At 30.9% G+C, this 27,955-nt stretch overlaps 1 protein-coding gene across 1 annotated transcript; it reads right to left on the reverse strand.

The window, feature by feature from the left end:
* Window positions 1–531: 531 nt before the first annotated feature.
* On the reverse strand, window positions 532–27,798 carry LOC132755791 (high affinity cGMP-specific 3',5'-cyclic phosphodiesterase 9A-like; the record flags this gene model as incomplete). Its single annotated transcript, XM_060746710.1, is given in 9 exon segments — window positions 532–589; window positions 3,454–3,468; window positions 5,335–5,443; window positions 8,471–8,541; window positions 9,101–9,155; window positions 10,386–10,429; window positions 11,133–11,210; window positions 12,940–13,010; window positions 27,262–27,798. Coding segments are annotated over 9 exon segments (570 nt in total), but the record flags the coding sequence as incomplete, so codon positions are not given.
* Window positions 27,799–27,955: the final 157 nt, after the last annotated feature.

Genomic DNA, 27,955 nt, shown 5'->3' on the forward strand with positions numbered 1-27,955 from the left:
AATAATATTTTGATTTTGACAAATATTATACACACCACGTGTCATTAATGATATTTCAACGATGAGATATATATATTTCTTGTAATTGTAAAAAGAGATAATTGAATTATGTCTAGCCTAGTTCCCACAGGAAGGGTAAAATAACAATGATGTTTCCTCGATGTTTGTCAAATAAATGTTTGTCTTTAAAATCAAATCATATCTTATACTCGTATCATTATATCATCATATCGTAGCATCATGTCATTACACTCAGGCATAAGATACAACAAACGGCTCTCCTTACTTTACTTTTAACTCTTACTTTAACTAGTAAATATTTCGGTAGAAAAATAAATTTTCACCGTACTATAGACTAAGAAGTTATATAAAAAAAGGTTTTCATACTTTCCTTGTATAATGTTATAGATTATAAAACTGAAACAAAAAGTGTACACATAAACTACATCTAAGCTAAGCATGCTTATAGATGGACGAAGCTAAGCGACAAGATTACACTAAGTCTGGAGGATATACGGGTGGCAGTGTTACCTTCGGATATGAGGGAATATCCCTTTTAAGGCAGATCTTCCTTTCATCACTCAGCGAACTATAAAAATGATCGTGAGTGTTACTACCATACAATAAGGGTCTGAGATCACGTAGTTTGATGTACGCATGCGCCCCGCAGGTAAGGGAAATCATAAAAGAAAAAAGAGAAAAACACAAATATTAAACAAGGTGACAAAACACAAAAAAGACGGTTTGGTTGAGTCACAAAACTACATAACTAGCGATAGATCACTGGTAAACGAAAGTCAAAAATACTCTATAGCATTGTATATAATTACATGCATACAATGTGTTCCTTTAATTGGCAATTAAGGTGTTAACTAAATGCGCTTCCGTTTGATAGTTAGATGCTCTGTTAGTAACTAGTGAGGATGTATATAAACTATTCAACATTCTAGTAACAACAAATCAATTGATTTAAGTGCTAAGAAATAGTTTAGTTTCGTTTATGTTAACAATGTTGTTTGTTGCTACTTTTCTGAGAGAAAAAAAATCATGTTTCTATGTCCTTAATAAATAAAAAATAATTTGATAACATCAAATCATTTAATCATATAGTATATTTGCATTTATAGATGAAAATAATGATAAAAAAAACGTGAAGAGTTTAGTTTAGACATAATATTGGTTAATATTGGTAAAAAACTTGAAGGCTTGAAACAAAAACACAAAAAAAACAACATTAATAACATAATTATTTAGTTAGGTCAAGTACTAGTTAATGGATGGTAGTTCATGTTATTTACGTCATTCAGCTAATTCACATGTTCTTTCGAGTTACAAGTCTTGAGATATCACTTCCCTTTTACAGACATCAAAGATATACTTAATAAATTAAATGTCAATGAATCAGGGTGTATATCATTGAAGGGATTTTAACGTAGACTCAATGACGAGATATTACGGAAATTATCCGGAACTACTTAAGATGTTATTCACGTGCTAGTAATTAATTTAAGAGAGACGCCACTAATGTACTTTGAAATCTTATTTCTCAGAACATGTGCTGTTAACAGTAATATTCACACTTATTCTCAATTTTAATTCAAAATACTAACTTTGGCATTGTAATTACCGATCGTAAAAAGACATTTTAAGCAGAAAATAGCTGCTTTAATCTAAAGCATTAAATTTAAATTTTGTTTCTAGAGATTGAGATATTAATGTTTTTTGTTTTGTTTTGAAAAGGAAACAAAAACATTAATAATGAAGATTCAAGAAGTTTGACATGTATAATAAATCTAAGGTAAAATCGATCACAGAAGACAAGAATTTTCCATCTAATAGCATGTTTATAAACAATAAAATGTTTCTATAGATTTATATCTTTTATTTTCTAATTGCTATAAATTGATAACTTGGCAATCCTGCTTAGACAAATAATATTGTTCAGAAACACAAGGCAAATAAATAATATTAGAAGTAGGTAATTTGCAATAGAAAAAAACTTTATTGTATAAGGCATTCATTATTCTACCATCTTCTAACGTTTGATCGTTATTTCTAAATTAAATTAACTTGTTCCAGACTAGCGGTAGAGAGCAATTTCAAGACGAGCATGCTCAATAAGACCAAAATAAACAATTTGAAACCAATTAAGGAATGTAATATCAAGTTTATTGCAGGAAATCAGAGGTGCACAAGTCATTTATTCCACTGCAAGATGAACTTATCTATATCAGTGTAAGAATGTTTACAATAGACCTGGACACATATCAGTAGAGTTTGTGTTTTAATTTCAATGTCTGCCTAAAGGGGTATGTCAAAATACATTTTGATGTTATAAAATAGCATTGCCATTAACGTAAGAAATGGTTGTTGTTAGTTTCATTCTTTGTCCTACGTTTGATATATGAACATTGATTCTTATACTATGTTTTTCGAAACTGGTATTCCTAGTTTTGAACTATCCAATTTAGCATTGAATTTAATGCTGAAGTTCTTTCAGGTTGATATAACTATTATTGACTATTTTGACAAAATTGTCTGGTTCGGACTTGTTTTAACTTATGATTATTGATAAGATGCCATATGTGTGTAAGAGTATAACTACATCGCTACATGTCTTGTTGTTATTGTATTGTATTAATATGTACACAATAAATATAAGGTGTCCTTCAATTAAAAATCAAATTCATGGCAAACCTATAGTGATTCATATATCTTATTAAAGTTCTAGTGTTTTACTTTATTTACTGTTGTATATATGTTTTATATTGTTGTTGAATTAATAAATATCTTAAATAATAATCAATCTCTATCCAAAACTTTTTTGATAGTACAAATTAAGATGTAAATATATTTAAACGGTCAAACTGTAGATTTTTCTTGTCAAAAAGTATATAGGAGGCTAGTTTATATATTTTATAATGTGAATTTAGTGTCTATCATTTATGATAAGTTCCCTACCTGCGTGAGTACATGTATATATACATATGTTAGCATGCTTACGTTCACTTTGTCGTGTAAAACACGGGTTGTACAATAAAATAAATTGTAAACAAAACACATTTATGTAGATATACATTGAAGTAGATACACACAATATTTTGCAAATGTCTAAAACATACAATTTCTCTTAAGAGTACTTTAACAAATATATATTGGAATTTCCTTTAAATAAAAAGCATGGAAATAACGTAAGACAATGTTTGAAATCTACTTGTTCGGTACTTTGTATTCTATCGTGAGTAGTAGCACAGCTATTTCAAATTTAATATCTAACACATTCTATAATTTTTAGAATTTTTGACATAGACCTTCTCCTAGCATTATTGTTGTTTATGGTTGTTATAGATATTCTAAGTTAAAATATTCATTTTCTTGTTGTCATGGTAACATATTGAAGCTGTCTGTGGTTAAACTAAAACGATGACGAAGCGACGTGTATCTACAACTTACCTAGCGTCTTCAATACTGAATAATAGCAAATATGTTTTAATTAAACACTTTACGACACAAGTACACAGAAGACTGACAATAAGATAGATAATACACGTACCTCTTCTTAATGGACTACAAACTTACAACTTTTCAAACTTTCTTTTTTAATTTCATAGTAAAATATTCGAATAATGCTATGTCACTCACAAAAAGGGATTCAATATTTTTAAGATAGACAAACCCTAAAATTGAATTTGATTGTCTCTGTTTCTAGAAATGTACATGCAGCACACTACAAAGAAAGATGTATGTATATAAGCAAAACAATTCCATACTTTAAACTGGTAATATCTTGTCATGGAGACGTTAACATCGACAATAAATTATTAGAAAACAATGTCATGTTAACACTCACTAAATGGTAGCCACAGACATACTACATATTTGACGCTTGTAATTCGCTAACCTTGTCGTTATAATTTACAAGAGGATGACACGGAGAATAAAAGTGAAACATTGAAAACGTGCCTCTGGTCGTAATACAAAAGAGAGAGAAACATTGAAAACGTGCCTTTGATCGTAATACAAAAGAGAGAGAAACATTGAAAACGTGCCTCTGGTCGTAATACAAAAGAGAGAGAAACATTGAAAACTTGTCACTGGTCGTAAAACAAAAGAGAGAGAAACATTGAAAACGTGTCACTGGTCGTAATACAAAAGAGAGAGAAACATTGAAAACGTGCCTCTGGTCGTAATACAAAAGAGAGAGAAACATTGAAAACTTGTCACTGGTCGTAAAACAAAAGAGAGAGATATGGGGAGAGAGTGAGTGAGTGTGAGACAGAAAAGAGAAACATTGAAAACGTGTCACGATTCATATTACATGAGAAGAGATACTAAAAGAAAGTTACAAAAATATATGACACGGTTATAGGGGTCAACATCAAGATGCGAGGAAAATACATTAAAATACTCAATTTCTCATCGTATATGACATAGTACAGATAATAAAGTTAACTTAACGAATTTACAATGAAAATATTATATATTCCACATATTATCCTTTGATTAAATAAGTATAGTGATGTTATGAAAGGTTTCGAACTGGCATGAAGAAAGAGTGTTATATGAATGAAGCAAGGTTATTGTTTAGACAACGGTAGAAATTCCCGTATTGTGTGGATGACCAGGATATCAATGAATGATGTAGCTTTGACCTGAGACCACTGAGATCAAGTAATTTGTTTAATCCATTTGTAAATATTTTCACTTTCGTGACATTCCGACTATCGTTTCTTCTACGCTATAACATCGTTGCCATAGCTACGTCAGTATAAAATATGAACTACTCAACGTTCCTTAATGTGTTAAAAGCCTTTATACCCAATGCTTAATGTTAAGTCCAAAAAGTTCAAAATCAAAATAAGCCGAAGATATTAAATGAGGAAAATGGAAACTACATTGTGTATGTATTACAGTAAGAAGTTTACATTACTAATGTGTTGCAAATTTTCCTCCCCATTTTTATACGATTTCCCATTAGTCCTTCTTGTGAGAATTTGCTTTTTGCTTTTTTCTGGTCTTGTCTATGAATAATCATGGCCTCATTCTTAGTGAATTATTTATAAACTTTAATACGAGATAAAATAAACAAAAGAATATTAGATATATGCAACATGTAAGTTTTTTTAATTGTCAAATGTATAGTTTCATGTTTATAAAAAAAATGATTGCCATACATCGCCAGATAATTAATTTAAAACTTCACTTAATACTTTATTACGTTTATTAGCAATAGATAAAAGTGGTCATTTTTTATGTACAGAAGTAATGCAAAAGAAGAAATAGATGAAGTAAAATGTAAAGAAATAATTTTATAAATTTTGTACTCATACTCACCTCATCCTGTTGAAATCCACGAACTTTTTCTGTGCCGTCCAGATCTGATCCTTTATTTCCGAAATATCTTTTTTACACTTCTCTATCTCAACAGCTTTTAGACCTTCCACTGTAACAAACCCAAGAAACAGAACCGTGAAATATTCAAGTATTGTATATGGTAATATATCCACGGATAGATAATGAATTTACTTTACCTAATCTTTGACACTAGTAACTGTGAACATAGTTTATTTGTCATGTATGATATGCTAATATTGTAAAATATTCATGCGTTAACCGAGACACTTCAGAAATATAACATAATAAAACAAGTGAGCGTGTAATGTTATAATTATACAACTGTACATAAAGTTAATCTAGCTGTTATAAAGTTAACGCAACGCAAGAAAATGTCATATACTTCTCAGAACATATACAAATCTGATATAAAAATAGCTGCAATATAATTCTTATCTGTCATAAAGATAAACAGACCGATCAGAAATAAAACATAAAAAAATGTTTATCGTTCACCAAGAGATATTTCAAAATACTAACAATTTCATATAAAAAATGACACTAAATAATTTGTTCAGAAATATACATTTTGTGTAAATCTGTAAATCAACACTGTTTTAAATGTTCAATACTGTCATATGTTGTGATATGTTCAGCACTGTGGATGTGTTAAACATTGTGAGGAGACATGTTCAATATTGTGACTTTTTATGTTTATGTTGTGTGTGATATGTTGTGATTTGTTCCACACTAAAATATGTTCAGCACTGCGATACATTAAAAAATCTGGATATGTTTAACACTGCGATACATTAAACAGCTCCATATGTTAACACTGCGATACATTAAAAAATCTGGATATGTTTAACACTGCGATACATTAAACAGCTCCATATGTTAACACTGCGATACATTAAACAACACGATATGTTTAACACTGCGAAACATAAAACAACCCGATATGTTCAACACTGCGAAACATAAAACAACCCGATATGTTCAACACTGCGATACATAAAACAACCCGATATGTTTAACACTGCGAAACATTAAACAACCCCATATGTTTAACACCGCGATGCATTAAACAACCCCATATGTTTAACACTGCGATGCATTAAACAAATCGATATGTTTAACACTGTGATATACTCGGTTCCTATGATATCAAGGGTTCTATGATATCAAGGCATTTAAATTTTCTGTGACTGCTAGTAAAAGCAACACCTGATGATGCTAATATTTGTAAAACTTGCACACTAGATTCATTTTCACCTGCCAATGAATTTAATTTGGTGAATAATGAATGTATTTGTGGCAAGAAAACTATTTTATAAAACCTTCATATTTGACTACCATTTTCCTTAATGGTTTTTACACAGTCAATTAAAATATGTTATAAACACATATACTGACATATAGTCTGTTCATATAGTTTTAATTTTATAGCAAGTTAGCTGTTGGAAGTTTTTCACAACTTAACTTGAAAGTTTTGACCCATCTATCCTTCCATACTTGCTTTTTTGGGGACTACCTTGATACCGTAGTAACCTCCTCTGAAATTTCCCAAAATGGCAGACATTGAAAATATTCTAAAAAATGTCATTTTTATTGGTTCTTTTGAAATAATTTTTTGACAAACAGTTCTGGAAATTGTTCAATTATAAGATAGAAAAAAATCTCATTCATTTATGATATTTATATTTAAATATTTTCCGATAAACGTTAAGTACCGTGATATCATAGAACCCCGGGCTACATTAAACAACCCCATATGTTTAACACTACGATATATTAAACAACCCCATATGTTTAACACTGCGATACATTAAACAACTCGATATGTTTAAATATGTGACATGTTTAACAGTGCGTTAAATGTATATGATACATTGCCATATGTGCAGCACTGCCATATGGTATGTACTGTGATGTGTCCAGAACAGTAATATGATATGTTCAGTACTGATATATGTACAACACAGTTGTATGTACATCATTAAAATATGTACATCAGTGTAATTTGTACAACACCGCGATATGTACTACAGATTGTGTTATGATCAGCAGCACTTCTTCATGTACAAAACTGCGTTATGTACAGTACCATGATATGTATATCACCATTATATGTGCAGCATTTTTTTTAATTTTATGTACACAACTGTGGTATGTACAGTATAAGGACATGTATATCACCATTATATGTGAAGCATTACTATATCATTATGTACAGTACTGTGTCATGTACAACACTACTATGAATATGTTTAGCACAGTAGTATGTATTAACACTGTAGCATGTTCTGTTCTAAGTGATTTTTGTAATAAGTAGACACATGAGCTCATTACAAAACATCACAACTAACGAACTGAAACAAACCTATTTATTTACAATTCACAACCGTTACTATAAATATATTAATACATTTTTGACATTCCTTGTTGAAAGTTAATGGTAAGTCGCAATTCATGTATATCGATTATTAAAACATGTTTATTATAAAACGATACTTGGAAACAAAGCAGCGAAAATATTTGTAATATTAAGGATGCAATTGTCCTCTTAGTAATATAATGTATGGATAACTTGTAATTTAAGAATTGGTGCAGATGTTTACTGTTAGATTTATTGGTGTTGGTTTCTGTAACGACTGTTTGTTCTATTTTATTTCTTGTTTTGTCTGATGGAGCAAATATATTAATATATTGTATACTAATTATGGGTATAAATTAACCGCAGTATTAGGATTTCGACAAAATGTTACTTAATATAGCAAGTGCAATTATAATGAATCATATAAGTTGCTGTTTTTATATACAATAAAGTATTCAAATATATTTAGGTTTAGCAGATATACATGTATATTGAGAACTTGTATATCAGAAAATTATTCTTTTCTTTTTTTCCATGAAAATTTTTCTAATTTTCTTTTCTTTTTTTCCATGAAAATTTCTAAAAAAAGATTGATTATGTCGTTATAGAAAAGTTGTTTTTCTTGTTTTGGAATGTGATCGTGCTATACCAAGATATTTACATAGACAGAGACGACGAAAAAGACCTCGGCAATTAATTATTTATTCATATGTTATGTAAGGCGATATCACTGGAAGATAATGTAACAAATTTACTCACTTTCTAGCTTCCGTTCTAATGCCGTCAGTCTGGTCGAAATCTCTGATCTCATTTCCTCAACTTTAAAGGCCCTGCAATTAAATATATATGTAAAATGAAACTTAGTATGTTTGTTCTCTCATACAAGCGTCACAGGAATCTGAGTTCGGACATGCTCGATATGACACTTCCGTTTTAATGTTAATTTGAATGCCTTGCATTTTTATTTATTTATTTATTTATTTATTTATTATATATAAGTAAGTAAGTAAGTAAGTAAATATTTTATTATAGTGACATATGAAATATGTTACAAATATACAGTTATTAAGTTGTATTGAAAGCATCCGGTCCAATGGACCTATACGCCAATAAGTTTGTAATTGTTGTCATATTTTGTGCTCGAGCGTTTTAAATAATTCCATAATTAAGTAAATTTTACGGCCTTCCTGATAGGCCTAATCGCAAGGATATACAAAGAAGTAAGACATGGAGAATATCGATTATATAAGATAATTAAGGGAAATAAAAAGAGATTTTGTTTATAAATTTTAGCCTGCCAATTATAATACCAGTACAAAAAATGTCTTGGGTGAGTTTATTTAGAGCAGTCGTTTATTAAGAGATTTGAGAAAAATAATAAGCACGTACTTGTTAAACTGATCGGCTACATGGGTCATCAGGTGTGTTAGAACCTCGCTATCTCCTGAAATAATAAAATATAGATATTCATGTATAATATATGTATTACTCAATGTATATCATCCATTGAATAGCGCTTAACTATATCTCTGACTGTATATTGCTCACAGTATATTACGCACTGTCGCTATTTCACTCACTATTTCTCACTTACTATATACCATTCACTGTTTATCAATTTAAAGTATTTGACTCACTATCTCTCATTATATATCACTCACTGTACATGACTTACAGTATATCATTCACTGTTTATCAATTTAAGTATTTGACTCACTATCTCTCAATATATATCACTCACTGTATATCACTTACAGTATATCATTCACTATATATGATTCACTATATATCACTCACTGTATATCAATCACAGTATATTCAGGTTTATATTATTCACTGGGAAGGACAATTGGTTTAAACATATGTATTTAAGCTCCATTGCGAAACAAGTTCTTGCAACTTATATTTATCACTTTCAAGTCTGCTTCCTGGAACCAGCCAGTACTGGTGTCATATAAAGATACATGGTCGTGACCTGAGTAGGGCTCGAACCCATGATCTCTGGGTTGAGAGACAGACACCTTAACTACTAGGCCACCGCTCCCCTGAATGACAATTAATGTTTATCATTCACATACTTTATATCACTAGTAATTCAATTTGAAAGAATAAATAATAATAATACAGAAAAATACAGTTACATTAAATATGTATTAAATTAATTCTTGCTTCCGTTAAAGTATGTGGTAAATGTATTCAATGTGAAAATTAATCGCCAAACAATGAACAATTTTAACCGGGGGGGGGGGGGTTCTTATCTAATTATAGAAATCTTATTCCATTGTGATGAGTAATAAACGTATTTGGGTTGTAAAACATGTCCCCGAACCACAAACAATATAAATAATAAATATATTAATGAAAGCCTCATCCTCATGGGATTAATACAGTAATTAAAATATATGAATAAAGAAATCTAATATATAATTGATATAAAGTTTCTACTTTTCATTAATTACTTCCCGCCGAAGATTCTTATAAAACTCACGATGTGTAAATCTCACGACGTCCCTAGAAATAACTGAATAATGGTAGCAACATAAACGGTCCCCTCTAAGGCATTATAGATTCTTAACAAGAATATACATTCACTTTTGTTTCTTACTTCCGCAAAAAGGGCAGGGACAAAAGCATAAAAATTACATATATCAAATTAAAAACTGAGAACACTTACCTTGATTTGACGTTGGCTGTGAAATTTGTACTTTGTAAGGTGAACTGAAGAAGAAAAAAATGTAAAGATGTTCATTAAGCCTGAAGAATACATCATTTTTGTTTTCAAAAGGTTTTTTTATTGTTTTCTTACAGTTTCATTGTCCCTTTACATATACATGCACCTAATCTGACGTCATCTTGAGCCATGTTAGAAGGAACGGTTATTCATTCGTAAGGCTTTATGCTTTAAATGACTGTGTTAAACATCTGCGTCTTTAAATGCCGTGATCTATGGAAAAAGTATTTAACTATAGTCTCAATTAACCTTTTAATGCTGAGTACCATATTTGTATTGAAAGCCATGGAAATCAACATTGAAGAGTTCCGTTTTCTTAGCAGAACACATGGCATGACCTGTACGTAACTTAACGTTGTCATAACGTTGCCATGACGTTGTACGTAGGATGTGTCTTTTAGCAGTTGTAAGGTTAGCATTAGTTGTTAATTCGAATAGTCAATTTTTTTAACGTATTTTCAGTATTTAACTGTAATATTTTTTAAATAATCTATGTATGTATAAATCATATCAATTTGAATTACACTTCGTGCTATAACACGTTGACTGTTTGAATCAATAAAGCATTCTATAGGTGATTGGTCGTTGTAAATATAATTGTAAATGAAAATACGATTGAAGGTTAAGAAATTAAATCTTTTTTTTCTTTTTAAATTATATAACAGAGTAAAAGGAAAGTAGTATATTTACCTTGGCGTGTTACTGGGCATTGTCGGAGACATTGAAATATGGGCGCCATTTGGGTCTTTGAGGGTTAAAATACAGTACCTGAAATTAAAACATTGTATTTAATACACTCACAACATAGGCCTTAGCCTTGGATTCAGGCGTTGATAGTTTTTGCTAATTTATAACATTTTTTTATTCATAACATATGCGCTAAAATATTCCGTATTCGTTCGTCGTTTTTGCCAAACAGAAACATAACAAAAAATCGACAGACTGGAACCCAGGCTACATAGGCCTATATATTAGTGCTATTTTGTTTTGATTGAAAGGTGATAAAATAATGCATATTTTACATAACATAGATATAGAGCAAATAAATGTTTTCTAAGAAAATATCGACTTGAAAAACATGGGTTATACACTTAAAGGCCCTTTAAGGCCTAAAATTATATCGTTTTTTATTTGTCCAAACCTCATGAGATTTGATGTTCTGTTACAGTTTCAAAATAATTTCCAATTCGCCATATAATTAAATAATTCTTGTTTGTTTCTTTTTGTTTTGGAATTTAGTATAGTAACGGTGGTTTACAGTAGTATTTTGTATGGAAGTCAAACGAAAACTTTGTTTAGGAAATAGTTGTAAATTTTGAGTGCGTTGTTGAAGGACAATGAACCATTCTAGTTCATATGAAAGCCTAAAAGCATTTGGTTAATGTCGTCACTAATATCTGACGCCATATGACACGTAAGCATTCCTGTTTTTGCATCGTGTGATGATGCATTCAACTGTCCTATATGTTTTAGGGGAATAATGTGAAGCATGTTAGAATTGTATTTTACTTCTTTAAATACATATAAGTTCACGTACAGCGCTTCTTTCTACAAGTGATAAGCATATAATATGTCCTTATAACACAAAAACTGTTTATATCATATCCGACCGTGCCGATTTTGCGACTTCGTAAAAAAAGTATTGCACCGCCGTCACTGCATTTGACGTGACGCCATTTGTGTTATACAAACATAGCGTATAGACACACTAAATTATAGTGTTACACTATAGGCGCGTCAATGAAAAATGATACTTTTGCACTTTAATCATTAATTTTTTTGCTAATGTGATGAATAGAATATTATATTTGTGTAGGTTCGTCACTGAACTAATTAAACTCGTTGAATAAAATAATTTTTTGCTCGCTAGAGGCTCGCAAAATATTATTTTATTCAAATCGTTCAATAAATTCAGTATTGAACCTGCACATTCAATATCCTCTATATATCAACACAAGTTTGCCTTTTCTAATGAAGAAACCTTAGAATTTCTTTGCCTTTAAGTAACTTGTCTTAGCTAAAATATAAGACTGTAGAAAATGACATAAAGTCTGCTGAATGAAAATTTGATTAATGTTTTCTTATTAATTGAATCATTTATAATCACCATACAGTATACTTCATTGACAATCCATTTCAAACCGAAAATAAATTTTTCTCTATGATAAAAATATAATTAAAAAACACTACAGTTGGGTTTTAAATAGATTTTTATCCTAGATACAAATTATAATTAAGAGGATACTAGTACGTTTTGGCTTTGCTTTAAGATATTGTTAAAGGTTAAAAACGAATTATTCTGCGAGATCTCTAGCGGCCAATCAGAACGGACGACTCATTTCCTGAACAGAATTTAATACCTTTAAAAAGAACGTTATCATACGCGTCCGGGCGAGGGATAAAACACTGTTGAGTGACTGAATAAGAAATCGGACAATAAGATATTTAATATGAGTGAGGTAACATTATTAAAATATGATAAACAAATTAAACTTACTTGCTACAACCGGCTGCCTGAGCTACAAGATCATGTATATCACGTGAGCTGCAGTGTTTGCTAAACACAATCTGGAAATATAAAACATTTAACATTAGTAACGAAATCGTGTATATCACGTGAGCTGCAGTGTGTGCATAATACAATGAGAAAATATAAAACATTTAATATTATATGTATAATGTTGTTTCCAACATCATTAAGGCGATCTGAAATAAACAGCATTTAACATGAAAAACATTGTTTATTGAACACAACACGACAATGTAACGACACTGAATGTATAACATATTTAAGTGTGCTTAATTTTAGACCATAAATAGTAGTTATTTTAACCTCATTAATTTAATTGGTATCTTAATAAGCTCTTGTGTCAATCGCAGTAACATGTAACATACAGTGATAAACCTTCAAACAATAAACAATATTTTCCAATTAAACTAAATTTATACGGTACAATAATGCACTTCTTATGACTAATACAGGAAAAACTCTTATGTATAGATGTTGTTTGCAGAAGAAGAAAAACGCAGCCCACGTATTGATGTATTTCATTTTGTTTCTTAAAACAATGCTGATATCAACGTACTCGCACACTTTTAGCAACTCCTCTCGCATCTTTATTGTGATGAACTGTTTTGTTTTCGTTGTCATGGAAACACGCATTATTACAATACCTGATAGGTAATTACTCAACATGTCTAAATATCATCCTAATTATGTTAAAATACAATCACCGTAAATATCAGAGGTCATCCGCTTAATTGGTCATTTTTAATGTTATCTTTGTCCTAAAAATCGTTATCCTCTGAACGCATTGATCGTAATTATCTCTATAATCATGATGAAAAAAACGCTTTAATTAATAAATGGACGCTTTTTTAAGTAAGTATTCTTATTTCCCATCATGCTTTTAAGAGGTTTAGTCTATAAACAGTAATAAGAACAAAATTAAGTGATGTGTTCTTAAAAGCAATGTCATTCACGTTGGCTTTCAGTAACTCGTTATTGTAACGAGAACAGATAATAAACATAAACTACATATCTGTTTCCATAGTAACTGACCGGAAGTTCATTACAGGAGGTTGTCCTAATTCTGGCGGCATAATTTCAAAGCCATTCACCTAAATACATATTAAAATGTGCATGCTTTATATTCCTAAATTATGTATTGTCTGCTTATTTGTTGTTGATATTTTACTATGTAACAAATACTGTCACGAGTCAATTTAAAGATAGATGAAATGTCTCTAAAGTAGATACTGAGTGGTTACTGTATTTTGTAAGACATTTATAGTGGTCACTGTTTTATGAGATACTTAGTAGTAACTGTATATTTGTATCAGTGTTAGGTTGGTAACGTTTGTGATGAGAAACTACGAGTATATGGTATATTTACACCAGATAATCTGGAAAGTCGCCATATGACTTTTAAAGTTTTTTTTTGTTTTTTATTGTTTGTTTGTTTTTTTTGCTCAAATCCATGTCTCTGCTCAATTTCAAACAATAATACTTGTATGCAATAGATTTTTAAATTTCCTGATGGAGGACAATATACATAAATAATAAAATGTAAAATTCTTCTGACATGCATAAAAAGAGGGTTGATGTGGGCGATTGATTAAATGTATGCAGGGTTTAGTGTCCAACTTTATTTGTCATCCAATGAAAACGCTGTATTTCTTAAAAATTTTGTGCGTTAATTTTCATAGAAGTACAAAAGTCGATACTATATCGAATTCCGTTCATAGTCGCCTTCTATTTTTCATAGTACTTCATAGAACCGCGTAGTGACGTAATAAAGTGGATAATCATGAGGCCAAATAAAGTTTGACACTAAATATGTTAGTATTCATCCGTGCTGTTCTACAGAAATTAGAAACATTCTCCTGTCGCTATCGCTCCCGTCGAAGTTTCTAATTTCTGTAGAACAGCACGGATGAACACTAGAATATACTTAAAAGGTGCATAACTGATTTTCTAGAATGAAAAAATAACGCCTTGTTCGGTAATAATGCGTAACGTTATTTTTTATAATGAATAACCGGGGCCGTCATTGCAGTAAGCTATTTTCACTGGCGCCACGAGACATGAAATTAAAAAACGGGCCCGTGCTCGCGTGATTTTATCCTTTAATGCATGTTTTCCGTACACGTGAACGTGCACTTTTTATGAAAGAATAAAAGATATCATAGTCTACATATATCCTGATCTGATAGAAAAACATATAGATTACTAGCGATATCATGATACACGTATAATTGTGCGTAAAATGTAAAACCTGTATAATTTTATCATAAAACCTGTATAATTTGAGCATAAACCCGGTGTTTCTAGTACGCTTTTAGCACTTAGACAAAAATGTAATGCAATAAAAAATCATAACAAGTATGTTATTACACAAAGAAAATCACGTTCTTTTATATCACATGTCTAGACGAGCCGTATATAAAACATTTGTTATTTAAATAATTATATAACTCTGTGTTATCTTGGAGAAAATTCGACCTTTCGCCATTTTTAAAACTGCTGTCTAGAAATTCCGAGAGAAACTATACAATGCAGGATTTTTTAATTTCGGTAAATTTTAGTAGTTTCTTAAGTTAGTGAAAAGTTGTTGTCGTATTTCAATAAATTACTAGTTATAAGGAATGTTATACATGTCATATGGATATACATAAAAGGCTGACTGTACATACAAGGTTCGCGCGTGTGTTTGTTTCTTTTTTATCTTTTTTATATACAGTTGACAGCATACATGTATATAAATGATATAAATTATTAAATCATCCAGTGAAAACCGCCGTTATGCAGTATTAAAATGAAAGTGATAGTTCTGTGATAACAGTTGAACAATTAACCGGTTTCGTAATAATAGAACTGCTATAAGATAGGTGTCTCTATATCAATTACAAATGCTGCACGACTTAACATTCCAATTGTTCTAGTGAACGTGTATATATATGTTTCAATATATGATATCATTGTAAAGAGTTCACTGTGTTGTATGGTATGACAGTTCTCACAGTACAATACGTGTTCATATTACACGATTCTGTCTGTGTTAAGTACGTCATAGGTTTTAAGTTAAAGTGTTTACTTCTTGTCTCGTAGCAACATGAATATTAATAACCTCCTCATTATTGGTAAAGGAAATGAATTATGATTGCTGAGCAATATAAACTATAATTTGTATCAGACAAACTATAATCGAAGGATGATATTAAGCCATGTAAACAGAAATTTACATCGGCATACAGTCAAACTTGTATATAACGGCCTGTCTATATAGGAACACAGAAGAGTGTCACGTTTAATAAGCGCTTACTCAAATCTTAAGTTTGCTGTATACTGAAATAGTGAAAAGCTTTCTTTGTATTGTGGGACTATAGAGAAGTATTTTAGTACAGGTTTCAATGTTTTACAATTTTTTTTGTATGTTAGCTTCATTATATTTTCCATTATATTTTGAAAGAGTGTGTAAATTATCTTTAAAAAATAATGCACTATTACATGAGTCGCGTGCCAGTATAAAACATTAGACAATGTTCAATTAATTGAGAGCTCATATAGAGAGATGGACATAATTAACTGTAAGATGAATGTTCTGTTAGCACGAATGACTGTTAATTGTGCGTGGATCACGTGATTTAAACATTTCCTCGTGTCCTTTCTAGATAAGATGTAAGCATGTAAGAATCTCAAATCAGCATCTTTCAAGTCTAGTTAATTTGCCCAATAACAGGACTTGTAATTATATTTGAAAACATTTCTCTAATATAAAAAACAAACATGTTCTCTATTGTGCCTAGAAATTTACATTTTTCCTCAGGCAAAGATACGAATTTTGTTCAGTCGAATGTGTTAATCTTGATTTTTTTTAAAGCACAAACATTTATATAGATTATTAAAATATTATATGAAATCACTCAATCAGTACACTTTATTATGATACCATGTAAATTTAAATCTTGCTCTCGTATTTTAGTTATGTTTCCTTTTAGCATTAGATAAATACATAAAGCAATTTCAAATCGCATTGATATGATTTCCTCAAAACTATCAATTTGAAGCTTATAAGGATTTCTAATATTTTGATAAATGCATAGATCTCCACTTTACCGATATGCCAATAGACACCGCTATTCTACACAGTCATCTACACAACACAGATACATTTTGAGCAACGCTATATTAAAGAATATAAAAACACATGTCTATCACAGCTACTTTGGAATTCCAAAACACAATTCAAACACTACTATTAATTAACAAAGAACAAAACACATATTGAACACCGTATACCATCGTAGAAAACAAATAACATATCTTAATTTAAAATGTGGCCTTCTAAACAATATATAGAAACACAAAACACCTTAAAACAATAACAATTATTTCTTTAAGATTTTGTCCTATAACTTTTTTGAGAAACGCTCCTTTCAGTTATTAGATATAATTTATACAATTTTAATTTACAACTATTTTAACAAATACGAGTATACATGCATAATAAGTTTTATAAAATAACGACACTATGACAGAACTATGAAGATATTTATCTGATCTACAAGATATGTTTTACACTTATTTTTGAAAGCTGTCAAAGAATTAGAAAAATGATATTTGATTGTATTCTATTCCAAATCTTGGAACCATTGTAACAGGGGGTCGGGGATGGACCAGTGCCGTGGTTACATTGAGACACATAGGTCAGAGGTAATTTATTATTAGCTCAATTCCAATATTTGCTGGACGATAATAACAATAAAAACGAGAATTATATACTATGATAAAGCAATAAATAAATTGTGATATTATAACGATCGTATTAGTTTATTAAAGGTACACTTACGTTATCATTACATTACATTACATTAAAGGCTATCGCATCAAGGGGGAGAAATGTGAAGTGGTCGTAATCTGACAACAAGTTTTCAATAGGTACAAATTTTTACCGCATGGTGCGAACTGATTGTCAATAATGATGTATTGATCATCTCTCGTCAGATAGTGATGTTTAACAAATGTGCTAACAACGTTCACAACCCCGTCATCATTAGAGAGCTTTGTCAATACCGTAATCAATAATCGTTGTTGTTTGATGTAATACCTGATAACTATGATATCTATGATAGTAATATATACCAACGGGATGCTAACTGAGACTAATAATGTGAAATATTCAACATATGAGCCGCGTCACAACAAAACCAACATAATTGGTGTGCGATCAGCATGGATCCAGACCAGCCTGCGCATCCGCGCAGTCTGATCAGGATCCATGCTGTTCGCTATCAGTTTCTCTACTTGTTATAGGGTTTGTAAGCGAACAGCATGGATCCTGATTAGACTGTGCGGATGCGCAGGCTGGTCTGGATCCATGCTGGTCGCAAACGCATTACGTTGGTTTTGTCGTGACACGGCTCATATGTTAAGATATTTTAAGATATCAGTGATTAAACTTTGACATAACCATACCAGTAATAATAGGTAATAGTGTCAACAGAAATTTTGCTTAATTTTACGCCAAACATTTCAACATGAACTAATAGCGTAAAATCGATATCTGTTTTCTAGTTAATGCAATTATATTATCAACTTAATTCAATCAATTATCTAAAATATCAAATGAAGAATAAATTTCCCTCGTTCTAAGAGGAAATCAATAAAGACCTAACAGCAGAAGAGGACACTGAAACGAGGCTCATATGATTATTAGTTTAATGGAACGTGCGGATAACAGTATTTTACGTCTGCCTCTCGGCGATGTCGTCACGAGCAATTACAATATCAATCACTTCAAATGCTGCCATCGTTTGAAGATTTTCCTTAACTTAATTAGGCATCAAATGATTGCGTTTGATATAACAAAATGTGAAGTTAGTTTAACAGACCCTGGAAGAGTTCAGTCAGCCTACACATCTCTAGATAAATCCGGCAATAAGTTAAAAATAATTGTATGTCTTTTACAGAAACTGATACTCTTACATCTCACTAATTGGCTGCACCCGGACGATTGTAAAGTTAGTTCCTTATTCCCACTCATCCCTCACTTAAAGAGACACCAGACCTAATTTTTAAGTGCTTGTAAAGCGGCGTTTTTTATAGGTATGTAGGTATAATTAAGTAAAAGACACTCGTTATTGTTGTTGATGTTGACGAGACTGACTTTATGTTTCAAAAAGAACACAAAACCCCGTAATTAGATTTTATCATAAAATTTCTAAGAATTTTAGAATAAATCTGAGAAACAGTACAAAATGAAAAATTGTACAAAGGAAAAAAAAAAGAACACCACTTATATATTTGCAACATTTTTTGTTTAAAATTGTACGGAATAAGAAAGGTTAAGATAACTTAAGTAAGTACATAAAGTGCAAGACAACAACTTTCCTTTTTTCTTTGCTAAGTTCACATTCAATGTATTTCTTTAATATTCCATTAACTCTTTGTAATATTATACCTTTTTTAATATAGACAATGTGATCAAAATGGACTTTATTCAAGAACACCCTGCTGGCAATATAACGCTTCGAGAGAAGTTGGTCCTATTTAATGACAATTATATATTGGCTTAATTTTGTTGTAGCGTTTCTATTTCCAGTGGAAAATTTCCAAGAAACATATCAGATGTACAGAAAAAATGTCATTGTTAGTTTTATATAGTCATTTATTGTTTCATAGAATTAATTTAAATATCGCATGATCTAAAAATAGATACCAAAAATATTTTAAGAGATACTAGACTCCTTTTTCTATTTATCTGCCCATGAATGTCAAAACTTTGTAATTTAGTATGTTCGACTTTATTCACAGACTCAATGAAACCGAATCTGCAATTTTCATTTCAATTTGTTGTTTTAATGCTTTCGAGGGATCATTTTTCTCCAGATATGCATACATCACAACAGCAGGTGTCAAGTGCTGTGTGGCAGCCCTCGTACTTCACTTCAGTGTTGTTAAATTTTCCTGGTCCTTCGGGATCATAAATTTCAGCACTTTTAAGTGTTGAAAATTGAGTACCGCTCAAGTCGGTGCTAGGGAGCGTAAGGGATGTTGCACTTTTTCATTTTCCCTCATGTACAGACTCAATCAAATCGAGTCTGCAATTTTCATGTTATTTTGCTTTTTAATGCTTCCGGGTGATTATTTTTTCCAGATATTTATATGACAGATTTATTCCATTCTGCAACATTAAAAATTTGAAATTCAATTCATATTTTACAATTTTTTCGTCATTTTATTTATTCATGCAACAATCAAACACTAGAAATGTGAATTTTCATGTTTTCAACATAAAAAGTGTTTCTCTTTTGTCAATCATTTGCTAAATAAATACAGTAATATATCTTTGATGTGAACATTTGTTTTAATTAATTTTTGTTATACGTGTGTACTTTTATTCCTAATGGGAGGCAAATCAAAAGTGCAATGAAAATGTCTTTTAGTCAACAGTTTTCATATACAATATTAAATTATATTGGAAAGTAATTATAAAACTTAAAAAAAACTTAACATTTTAAAACGTGATTGCTAAATCATATCATCATTTGCAATGTAAAATTCCGTACATTGTCAGTAAATGTTTAAAAACTTCTGCCACTTTCAGCCATATTTGAGCCGCGTCACGACAAAACCAATATAGTGCGTTTGCGACCAGCATGGATCCAGACCAGCCTGCGCATCCGCGCAGTCTGATCAGGATCCATGCTGTTCGCTTACTAACTCTATTACAAGTAGAGAAACTGATAGCGAACAGCATGGATCCTGATCAGACTGCGCGGATGCGTAGGCTGGTCTGAATCCATGCTTGGTCGCAAACGCACTATGTTGGTTTTGTCATCACGCGGCTCAATTGTCTTTTATTTGATAAGTAGACATGTGCAAGGGACAATTCTGTTATTATGTCATAAATGTTTTCTTACATTATTCGAAAATGATCTCTCTACTATTATTTAAAGGAAGCTCACCAAATAACCGAAGTGTGAATCATCAGAAATATGTACTTTAAATTGTTGTATTGACCTATATTAATAAACATCTTCCGCCATAAATGATTAGGATTCAAATGCCCTTCGTAGTCATGCCTCAGTGTATCCTAAGTCAAAGGACTTATGGAAACTATAGGACTGACTTTAAACCGTTTCAGTAAATATTTATATCTTTCGTAAAAGTTTTAGAGTTTTATTTAATTTATTCTCCTGAGAAAAGTAACAAAATACAAAGACACGCGCTTTAAACCGCGATGTGTAAGAGTTCATCTGCATTGCTATTCAGAAATTGAAGAGTTTCAACATAATTATAAATTAAGATATTTTCCTTGAAACGAAAATTGTCTCAGTTTAAGCATAAAGGAGGACTTCCATGAAACGCAACCCAAATGCGTCCTTGGATTTCATAATATGCAACGCACTATTTTAATGGAAGACTGTATTCTTTAATAGAACTAATGCGCCTATTTTGATATGTATCAAAGAGGACTGCTTAATTATTATTTGCGGGTCATGTCTTGCTTCGAGAGAGATAAGAGATGTGTAAACATGAAAACAATCATGTCTGTATGAACAGAAATATAAGTAAACATAATCTGCAGTCAATGTTTGTGGAAGGGCCTCTTGTGGCTTCACATAAAATGTTATATGTTCTCTGTAAATAGCAAATCGAAATTAAAATGTTATAGTTGACCGTTTTATTTGAAAGAAATTTTGTGACAACAACTTCAATCAAACTAAAAGATAAGTAATTATCAGTCATCCCTTCAGTACTTTTAAATTAAACTGTGCATAATAAGTTTATATCTACCTACGTGTGTCGTGTTGAATCAAGAAATTCAGTGTCTGTTTATTCGTCAAATTAGTTTACTTACAGTACAGGTATGTCTGTAAACATCCCCAGTTCAAATTCAACAAGACCTTACTACTAATGGTGCTGTTTTTATTGTGTTTGTGTCCGTCTTGTTGTTGTTATTTATTTGGGGTGGTTATTGTGTGTGTGCTTTGTTTTTGTTTTGTTTAATTTTGGTTAGTGGCAGCAGTCTACCTCATTCACCAAGCTAGCCGATTAGTCATAATGGGAATGGATTTCCGGAAGTTATCAAGCTTGCAATCATACCCGTATTCTAAAATGTTTACCCATCCGCGTGAAACAAACGCTCGCATTTCAAAATAAACATAATGAGAAGAGTGCTTGTTTTTAAGATGCGATCACATTATAATCAACACGAGGCCATATTTGTTCATAGATAAATTAATAGTTCGTGAATGCCACAGTTAGGGGAGATGTTTAGGCGTCAAATCCACGTTCTCTGAGGGGAGTTAATCATTATGCGTTAATTATACACGGAAATCCAAAACAGGAGAAGCAAAAGATTTTTTTACAATCGAATTAGTTATATAATCACGTGATACAGTCACGTGATACAATATTGTTTCAAAGATTTCAAACAATTTACTTGTCAAAATATGTAAATCAAAATGAAGGTGCATTTGTGAAAAGAACATCTCCGTCACCATAGAGATGACTCTTTAATTATGTTAAGAAATATTTGCCTTTAATTCGATTAGTCTAGCATGGGAACTTTTTTATAAGAATTTCATATATTGATGAAAACGTTAGAAATGTATCATTTGGATATTCTTACAAATATTTCTTGTAAAAAAATGTTGGTAACAGTTCTAAGTGATATTACATATGAACAGATATATATTTATGTTATTAAAAACCTTCCATTATAGACCAATTCATTTACAAAGGGGCAATTCGTATATAATACGATGTTGTACGACAGCAAACACATTTAAATCAAACTTTTATCATCTCTTGGTTTTCTTCAGAAAATAGTGTTAATCTATTATATAGGATGAGTATTCTAATGAACATGTACTTGTGTTACCACATGACGTCACGAAACGAAGTAACGTTAAATCATGAGCTTAATTAATTAGAAATGGCAATGGGTACAGATGACTTATCTTTTGAAGATTAAGTATATCTTTAATTATTTTATCGCTAATTCTGATAAAACTTGCCCTAATAAGAACTTAAAGATTATCTATAGATGCGCAGTGTGTCGTGGCATATTTTAAAATATAAGAACTCTTATATGTACCTTTATAGCAACGTAGGTGTATCTATATTCATTTTTAATATCCACGAAATGTTATCTTGGTATAAACAGGTTGTATGTACTTTTCTTATAAATCGAGATATAAACTTACTTTACAGAACTGCTTCATTATTGCGCTGTAAATATATTGATATAAATTCAGTTATCGGGAACAGGTGATGCACGGATTTATTCCAGACTGTCGCCGCAGACATTGACGAATTGACAGGAACTGATCACACGTAAAGAATTTCTAATTAATATTGTGATTTTATCAACTAAAAGGTTATATTAACTTGCTAGTGTGACACATGACAGAATGCTTACAGAAAAAGAGTTGAATTTACAAACATCGTGATCATTTACTTCATAATAAAATGTTTACATCTTTCATTTATGTTTTTCCCAATACATGTAGTTTATTAATTAACAAAAGCTGTAGAAGGACAACAAGTTGTTTGTCAAAAGGGTGTTTCATTGAGTATAATAATGCTTACCTATATGAATACATAAAATTGTCCCAAAAAGGTACAGAGTTCCCTTCCGTTGTTACACGCAAAAAACTTCACGAAGAATTTCGAAAAGGGGGCATAAATATGCCAAAAGAATAAAGAGTTATGGGGATTGTGCCAATCATGTAAGATAATCACATAGAACAATTGTGTGGAGTTTAAATACATTTCCTTCAGTAGTTATGGAGATACCAGCATACACGCAAAAACTTAACCAAGAATTTCTAAGTCGATAAAGGGACATAAATATACAAAAAAAACAAATCAGAGTTGTGGAACTTGTGCCAATCATGTTAGATAATCACATAGAACAAGTGTGTGAAGTTTCAATCCATTCCCTTCAGTAGTTATGGAGATACCAGCTTACGTGTAAAAACTTAACCACAGGGACGTAGACGCCGACACCGACGCCGACAAATGCGTGACTGCAGTAGCTCGAGTGTTGTGCGAATAGTCAAGCAATCAGCATTGCTAAAAATGAAAATGATAAAGATTTAATAAAGTGTATATTATAAAAAATACTTTTTTGTTACATTTGCGTACATACGCATACAGATAATGTTTATTTTAGTGATTGGTAAATATTAACAATGAGTGTGAAGTATATTATAGTACTTAAAATACTGTATACCGAGTTATAAAAGAAAGTGTGTATTGCTTACACGGACATTTTGTAAACTTATTTAAGTAAAATATTGGCATATCTGGTATCAACATTTGCACTATTTTGCTCATGTATGTATACTAAATTTCCAACCAAACCCGTGCTATGGGATGTAAAGGATGTTGCAGTTTTCTTTATCCCTCGTGTGCACATTAAATCAAACCGAGTCTGAAATTTTTTTATGTATTTTTGTTGTGATTAATGCTTCCGAGGGATCACCCTTTATCCAGATTTCTTTCTTTTGCAAGCGAGTAATTTTTGTCAGTTTAATTTATGGCTTGATAGTTTGAGATAATCAAACCTTTAAAAAGAAAAATATTTTTTGTTTTAAAAAGTGGTGCTACTATAAAAACACATAAAATATTTTATTCAACACATGTTACATCTAAAGTTTCATGGACAACAATGTATTCATGCGCATATTGATGCGCGAGGAATCCTATATTGAAATGTTTCCTTTTGAAATGTAATGCATATTAAGAGATTGTATGATCCAAAATTTACATTTAATCTATAAAATTTTACAGAAATCATCATTGTAACAACATAAATAAACCAAACATGCTAGTCCCTCTGGGTTATAGTGTATAGACACACATAAAGAGCTGTTATTGAACATACAGATTATGTTCTATGGAAATGATTTCTTATGAATGAGATGTATTCAATAAAGCACAGTAATAAAAGTAATGAATACGTTTCGATTTGTTAATTTCAAATGAACTTGTTCTTCATATACACTTAACCAACACATATATTCTTTATCAACTAAAGTGTGCATGCTTATTGCCGAATGGTATCCAAGAAAAAAAATTAGGAAAATAAATGAATGATAGAAATACTAATTTTGCAAAATTACAAAATTTCAATAGAAAACAACATAAAATTGATCGATTTCATTGAACTTGATAAAACAATTAATGACACACGGTTAATTTTAAAATTTCAACACAACGGTTGATAATAATATTGTTTAATAATATTTCTATACTTATAAACCGCAGCACCAGCTACGTACAGACCCAATTTAAAAGTTTTGAATATTTAAAGTAATGAATAAAAATGTCAAAATTGGCGGGGAAAAAGCAATATTTTTTCTACTTTGTGATCATGATTTCTGCAAACGTCTAGAGATCCTGCTCAAAGACTGTACATAGTGAATTAAATCAATTTAAAAGTGCAGTTAAGTATAGATCTATCAAGAATCTGTATTTATGTCAATTATTCTTGAGTTTATTTTATATTTGCAAGATTTATTTCTAACAACGTTATGCGCTAAATGTAAGTACCGCAGTTCAAAATAAATATAAAAGGCAAACATACTTATCTGTTCAATTAAAATTTACATACTTTTAGTTAATACTTTGTTTAAACTTCACAATGATTATGTAAGACTACTTACATTTAAATTTAATTAGAATTATTATAGATATTAAGGAGATCTTCTGGATTCTTTAACAGATTCTTCTGTCTAATTTCTTAACGCTATTGCAGGCTATTAAGAACATTTAGAAACAAACTGCGTATTACTTTTCGTGTCAATATATAATAACGTTAGCATGTGACCACGTTTGTTTTATAATCATATTATATTTTTGAAATTATCTTAAACAATAACTAGAACACGAAATGCCGGCTATTTTTATATGATAATTTTAACACATAGTAACAGTCCCTTTTTTAATAACTTGAACACGTAATGTCAACTGGTCTTTATTTTATAACACAAGAACACGGAAAACATGGTTTCGATCGTTCATATATAATAACACGCGAACACACTAGTTCGACCTTCCATATATAAGAACACTTGACTCATGATTTCGATCCTAAATACATGTAATACCTGCTGCTTTTATACTGGTTTAATAGCATAAACACATAACCTATAATAAATATATCATATAATGTAGCATTTACATATGATGACCGTGGCTTATTTAAATCAACTAACATGTTTGTCAGCAGATTATTATAAGTTAGGCATGTAATTAGATTTTCTTTTACAGAACAGCATAAACATATAACAACAGTCGGTTTCAGCCATGACGTAAAGTGTTATATGGTTTTTCCTTTTATGATTATATAAATAAAAATGTGACAACCATTGTTCTTTATGTAACAACGTTGCCGGGTGACACAATTTCTCATAACATAATAACGCGTGTATATATTCCGTGCGTACACCGTATTCATCAGCACATGTTATACAAGCCGTTATTGCAAAATAATGAAACAACAGGCATACTTTATGTTGAATAAGATTACCAACAGTTCAGTCACGTCGTTAAAAATAAACAACAGCTATTATCAAGTCACAAAAGAGAAATAAGAACATTTTTCAGTATCGCAAAAGAGAAACAAAAGTCATGATGGTGTCGACACAAAATAACAGCTATTCTCCGCAACAAAATAACAATGTTTACCCCGTATTGCAACACAATAACAACCGTGCACCACAAAAAAACCAGCCACTCCAAGTTTTACCATGAAGTAACAGCTATTTCAAATAACAATCATTCTTAATATTGCAACAAAATAACAATCATTCCCCGTATTGCAACAAAATAACACTCATTCTCCTCATTGCAACAAAATAATAACCATTCTTCGAGTAGCAATAGAACTCTAGCCTTTTTTAACTTACGAGTTATTTCAACTCAGTAAACTATTATTTCCTGCGCATTACCACTGAGCAATGCTACTTCCGTTTGTGGCAAAAATATCAAAGATTCTTCACTTTTCATTCAAAACTTTTTTAAGTCCCTCAAGCCAGATTTATTTACTGATTTTTTTCTCCAGTATGAAATAAATGTGTTGCGTTATTTTTATTTATTTATTCATTTATTTATTTATTTACTTATTTACTTATCTTTCTGCATGATGGTCAAACGTATCATGTATATGTACAATTACGGAAGCGCTTAAACTTATTTATGATACATATTGTATTGTATACGTTCTATTATATTTGTAACATAGAATATTTTTCAAATCTGTATTAAAATATAGGTAGATAATTATATTATGAAGCCTACCTTTTCCTGTTTTCCATTCACTTCCAGATAAGCGACAACAGAAGAGTCTATTGACGAAGCGTTTCCCATTATTTCGAGTGTGATCCGTTGTTTTATTAAATCACAATAAAGTCCACATTTTATAAAGACAGAATAATTTTACCATGTATTTATATAAACGTTCTCAAACTTCGCATCTCTCTGCTTTATCTGTTGTCGAGTTGATATATATATAGTCAAACAGCGTTATACAGCTACAAACACTAGATCAATAACTTCTCTGATAGAGAGGTTAGCAAAAATTCTTTTTCCATTTGTGTGGATTCATTTAAATGGAAACGTCTTTTCGCTAAAACCAAATATTTTATTTTGTAAGACACAAAAATCTTTCAGATAATGTCACTCTGATTCAACGGAGAACCTAATAGATAAATGACGTTTCCACAACACATACGTTTCTCACGCAACCACGCGCATGCGCATACGCTTCAGTTCCACAAGCGGTCTGTCTCTAGGATACACTCAAACAAAACAAGAAAAATGTTTCTATAGTAACGCTCAATTTTTCATTAGCGAGCGACGGATACATCGATTTAAAGATCACAAGTTATAGTACGCGTCGATCAACGACAATGACGTTCATAACAACAAACGATTTCCGTGAATTACGATCATGCCATTATAAGTATCTTAATTATTATCTCATGTAAAATAT

Source organism: Ruditapes philippinarum, unplaced genomic scaffold, assembly GCF_026571515.1.
Source record: "Ruditapes philippinarum isolate M1 unplaced genomic scaffold, ASM2657151v2 ctg3045_1_1_1_1, whole genome shotgun sequence".
NCBI lineage: Eukaryota > Metazoa > Mollusca > Bivalvia > Venerida > Veneridae > Ruditapes > Ruditapes philippinarum.